Source organism: Schistosoma mansoni, assembly GCF_000237925.1.
Source record: "Schistosoma mansoni, WGS project CABG00000000 data, supercontig 0156, strain Puerto Rico, whole genome shotgun sequence".
NCBI lineage: Eukaryota > Metazoa > Platyhelminthes > Trematoda > Strigeidida > Schistosomatidae > Schistosoma > Schistosoma mansoni.
The window spans coordinates 581,117-586,817 of NW_017386050.1; the positions used below are offsets into that span (position 1 = coordinate 581,117).

General features: G+C 29.6%; 1 protein-coding gene across 1 annotated transcript; it reads right to left on the reverse strand.

Annotated features, from left to right (window-relative positions):
• Positions 1 to 3,246: 3,246 nt before the first annotated feature.
• Smp_159640 (hypothetical protein) lies at positions 3,247 to 4,377 on the reverse strand (the record flags this gene model as incomplete). Its single annotated transcript, XM_018798165.1, has 2 exons — positions 3,247 to 3,443; positions 4,056 to 4,377. 2 exons carry the CDS (start codon positions 4,375 to 4,377, stop codon positions 3,247 to 3,249), a joined length of 519 nt encoding a protein of 172 aa, XP_018646731.1.
• Between the last annotated feature and the right edge of the window lie 1,324 nt (positions 4,378 to 5,701).

Here is a 5,701-nt window from a genome sequence, read left to right on the forward strand (position 1 = left end):
AGTGATTTGGAAATCGCTCAATTGATGACATTACTTTCATCTTTATTTATCGTCATGAAAAGAAAGATAGCTGGATTAGTTGCAGAATCGTTCGTTAATAAAAGTTATTTTGTTATTTGTTACTACATGCTTCTGAAAAATGGGATGTCATTGACAATGCGTTAAAAGTGCATTCTAATGTTTTATTCGATGTTTGTAACTTTTAATTAGATTGATCATAGTACTATATTATGATTAGACACTGAATAAACGATAAATTTCTGAGATAGTGAAGGTAAATGTTGCTATGGCGATATTTATTTTGCAACTAATTCGAATTATCATATCCATTTCAATAACATAACTATGACATTTTGATATCATCAAAAACTATCCAGTCTTCATGGTTGACTTTAACAGGGTAACTTGGTTAAACCTATTGAAGTAATGGATCAAACAGATATGTTAAGAAAATTTATACATTTATTCGATTACTTCTATTAATTAGTAGTACATTTAACAATCCTCTCAAAGGCCTTAGGATCGGTGAGCTTTTCAAGCCGAACTACAATCTGGTAACGTCATGTAGACCTCTCATAGACTAGAAGTATAAGACACCTTTTTAATTAATTAGAATTTAATTGCAGTGGAACAAAAGAATCCCTAAAAAGAACCGAACTTTTACGAGAAATGACTCAAAGAGTTAGGTGTTAAATGTGGGTGATGAAGTGGGGCAACTGAAAATTAAATGTAAGAAATGACCAAGATAAACAATTTAGCACTGTAATTCAATTCGAATACCAACATTTATAACAAGGTAAGTATTTTCTTTGATAAACAAAGTAATTATTTATTATGTATATCGGTGTCACTGCTGGAAATTCATATAAATTCTTGATGACTACGAATATCTTTGATTTAAAGCAAGACAGCTCATGAGATTTGCATTAAGTGTAACAATCAAGTAAATCGTCTTATAAGAGTTACTTTGAAACAGCGTTTCATTTAAAAAAAGATGAATCTAGTTATATGCTAACTTGTGTTTACTGATTACTGAGAAGCAACCAATGTTATGTTTCTCTAGTCCTGATCGAATTCTATTGATCAAGCTGCAATGTAGTCATTAGTATTAAGGAGTGGATATCATATGTTCTGTGTTACGTCGTTAGACGATTGGAAGTAGTCACATGGATTATCAGAGCCTTGATTACACTCTAGTTGGAAATTAACATCTCAGACTGTGAATATTGGTGGGGTGGGTCGAATGCTATGAGAAACATCAGTCCCTTAAATATTGTAGATAGGCTTCTCTTACTAGCTACAATCAACACAAAACATAAGTCAAGTAGAGTTCGCTGCCAGTTATTTCAACTCACATAAATGTTTATCTAAAAAAACAATAGAAATGTGGCCAATGAAAATAACGTGAGGAGTAAAATATAGCTTGCTCAATGAAGCTAGACCAAGTGCGTTTCATTGAAATTTTTTTTATTGCTAATGTGGGCCAATAGTTTATCTGACTTACAGTACTTTGTTAATGATCTGATTGAGCAATAGTAATATATATTCAGATTAAAACATATCAGACTGAAATATAATGGTCGATAACATTTATATCATCAAAAGCATTTAATTAATAGGTTTCTTAATTAAACTGTAGATTCAATCAGAAATTTATATCTACTCGTAAAACAATAAAGCATTGAGTAATCACTGTGTTCTAGTTACTCATATTCAGTTTATGCATTATATATTCATATATACTACTTATAAATGTACTTTTAACTGTAAGATACAAATATTTCATTATCAGAAAGGGGGTTTTGTGGAGATTCTAGTAACTTAATAGTTGAATTTATGAGTCAATTGAAGCTAGACCACCAAAGAAAACCTGGAAGCACTGCACGACCGTTTCATTCTATTGTGAGACTCCTCAATAGTGCGCATCCACAATCTCGCATCACGAGATTCGAACCCAGGACCTACCACTCTCGCGCCAGAGCACTTAACCGATAGGACGAAACAGACGTCCAGTGCTTCCAAGTTTTCCTTGATGGTCTAGTTTCAATTGATTCATGATTTCAACTATGAAACTACTGAAATCTCCGCAAAAACCCTTTCTGATTTGCTTAAGTGTTTTCCCATAGATAAAACTAAATTACATATTTCCCCATGTATACACTAATATCACCCAATTAGAATAAGATTTTCACAAAACATTAACTAGTTAGCAACAAAAACAACAACATAGAAGCTTATTATCAACACTGTATTTTATAATTCAAAATATCACTAAAACACTTTCCATTACACTATTACATAACAATGGATAAGGATGTTTACAAGTCATTACATCATATTGATTGATTTCAAAAATGATCAAAACATAACCAATCTAATAGAAATGAATTTTGTTTTATTGGAATTGCATAAATTGGATGCCATCTAACATGTAATTTATCAGGGAATTTTAATAATTCATCCCAATGTTTAATACTTTTTAATTGAAATACATCTTGACCAATACATACTTCACCAATTACATAGTTCCCCGTATATACAATAATATCACACAATCAGAAGAGGATATTGATAAAACATTAACTAGTCAGCTAAAACAAAATGATCATGAATAAACTGTGGTTTAAAGTCATCTGTGGTAGAATAGCCACTACCGATAGATGTCTTTTAATTTTTTTTAGCCATATGTCACATTCGTGAGTTAATACAAGGCAAACTGTTACATAAATTACTCATTCAAACTAATTTTTCAAATGCGCAAGATTGGTAGATCCTGGGTTCGAATCTCGGGGAGTGGGATCGTGGATGCACCCTGCTATGGAGTCACACAATAAGACGAGTTGGCCGACCAGTTCTTTCAAGTTTACCTTGGTTGTCTAGCTTCAATTGACTCATGATTTCAACTATGAAACTACTGAAATCACCACAAAACACACAGATAAAACTAAATTACATATTTCTCCATGTATACGCTGTATACATGTATACATAGAAGAAGATTTTCATAAAACATTAACTAGTCAGCAACAAAAAAAAACATGGAAGCTTATTATCAACACTGTATTTTATAATTCAAAATACCACTAAAACACTTTCCATTACACAATTACGTAACGATGGATAGGGATGTTTACACATTTTACAAAAACAAAATAAAAGCATTTCAAGTGGTTACATCATATTGATATATATATGATGATTGATTCAATCGATTGATTACATCATCTATATATTGATTGATTGATTTCACAAAGGATCAAAACATAACCAATCTAATAGAAATGAATTTTGTTTTATTGGAATTGCATAAATTGGATGCCATCTAACATGTAATTTATCAGGGAATTTTAATAATTCATCCCAATGTTTAATACTTTTTAATTGAAATACATCTTGACCAATACATACTTCACCTACAATTCTTCGATAACGCCATTTTTCCACTTGTCTTAATTGTATAATAATTAATAAATTTTTTAAATATTTTTCTTTAATTTTAAAACAAAATTTTTCATTAAAATATGGATTAATTAATTCTTTACGGGATTGTGTTTTATATTTTTGGAGTAGACGATCATTGTACTTAATATAAGTCACAATATTTAATTCAATAGATGAAAATTTCCATTTTTGTTTATAAGTAGTATCTTCATTATCATCATTAGTAGTAGTATCATTGAAATATTGATTTAAATTTAAATTTCTTATTTCATATATATATAAATTAATATTTAAATGATTTGGATCATAAATTAAACCAATACAAATTTCACCTAAAATATGATTATGATAATTAGGATTATTATTGATTGAATGATTAATCAATAACCAATCAGTTTTTTCAAAAAATTTACCAGCATAATCACTATGATCTAATTGATTTAATAATATAAATAATTTACCTAAATTAGTATCTAAATATTGATCATTATAATTAAATATTTCTATAATAATTATAATATATTTTAATTGATTTTTTTTTAATTTATATATAAATGATTGATTCCAACATGGTTTATTAGAATGATGTATAATATCAGTTCTATATTGTTTACCAATCAATTTTAAATGTTTATCATTAAGATTGGGATCAAGATTAGGATCAAGAATATTAGATGGATTATTCAATTGTGTATTATTATCATATTTCATTAAAGAAATGGTTGCATAAGCATTTAATGGTTCTTGTTTATCATTAGGGATTATCAAATTATTGGCTTGTATAATACAAATTTTTAATTGTTCTTCTTTTATATTATAACTTAATGAATATTCAATTGTACCATTATTATTATGTAATTCATTATTGGGTTTCATTAATCCTGGTATATCATTAACATAGATTGGTTTCTCTTTTTTTTTATATTTTTTTGGCATATACTTTTTACGTATAAATGTACGTATACATAAGATAGTTAATATAATAAATGTTAAGCATAGAATACAAATGATCACCAAGATGAATATAGCTAATGAGATATTGGATACATGAAATGTTTTAGTTAAATTTAATAAAAATGAATTTTGGGGTAATGAATTATTCTTGAGGGGGGATGTTTGATTTAGATTCGGTCTATTCATAGTAATATTCATTTTTTTTTAAATTTTTTTATTTTAGATAGTATCCAAGTGTGTTTTTTTTTATTTGGTAACTGTTAAAACCAATTTAATAGTTTTTAATGTGGAAAAAATGGTTTTTATGATATTTAAAGAAAAAATAAAATCAAATAAAAGGAATCTATGAAGTATTCATGATTGGTTAATCATATTAGGAATTTGATTGGTCTATAGTTTAAGATGAGTTATGAAAATGATTAGAAATGAATAAAATATTATTATTATAAATAATCATTGGTATCTGATTTTATTTGTTACATTTGTACATGACTTAGAGAGGTAAATCCTGGAGTTCTAGTGAGAAGTAGTGACCAGTGGAGTTCAAACCACGTCTGATGTAAGATAGGAACTCACTGAAGACAATTAGTGAACGGTCACTCAACTTTGTGGGTTGGTAGGAGTTAGACATTAACACCGTTGGATGCCGACCGGCTCAGTGGTCTATTGGTTAAGTGCTCTGGTGCGAGACTGATAGGTCCTGGGTTCGAATAAATTATTATTATAAATAATCATGGGTATCCTATTTTATTTGTTCCACTTATACATGAATAATTTTGATAAATCAATTATAAGTATGGGGTCGTGGAGATGGTTATGTTTTTGATTGAGATCATGAATCGATTGATGTAAGACCACTTTTGAAAGCTTGGAAGAACTGGATAGTCTTTTCGTTCTAGTATGGGACTCTTCAGTAGTGATCATCTACAGTCCTTCAGGCAAGAATCGAACATAATACACTTGATTTTACATGCAAACGCTTCATCTTTTGACCACTGAACCGGCACCAAATGCTGTTGATTTTTGGAGCATTTAATTACCGAGGACAATGAAAGATGGTCGCTCAGCATCGTGGGTTGATTGGGGTTAAACATTAACACTGATGGATGCATGCTCAATGATCTAGAGATTAGGTGTTCGCACGCGAGTCATAAGGTACTGAGTTCGACTTCTGCGTGAAGCGCTGTGGATGCTCACTCTTGAGGAGACCAATAGTAAAAGAATCGGCCATCCAGTGCTCACACAATTTCAATCGTGATTTAACTTAGTTCCGTGATTTCATTGAAACAAACAAATATTGTTAACT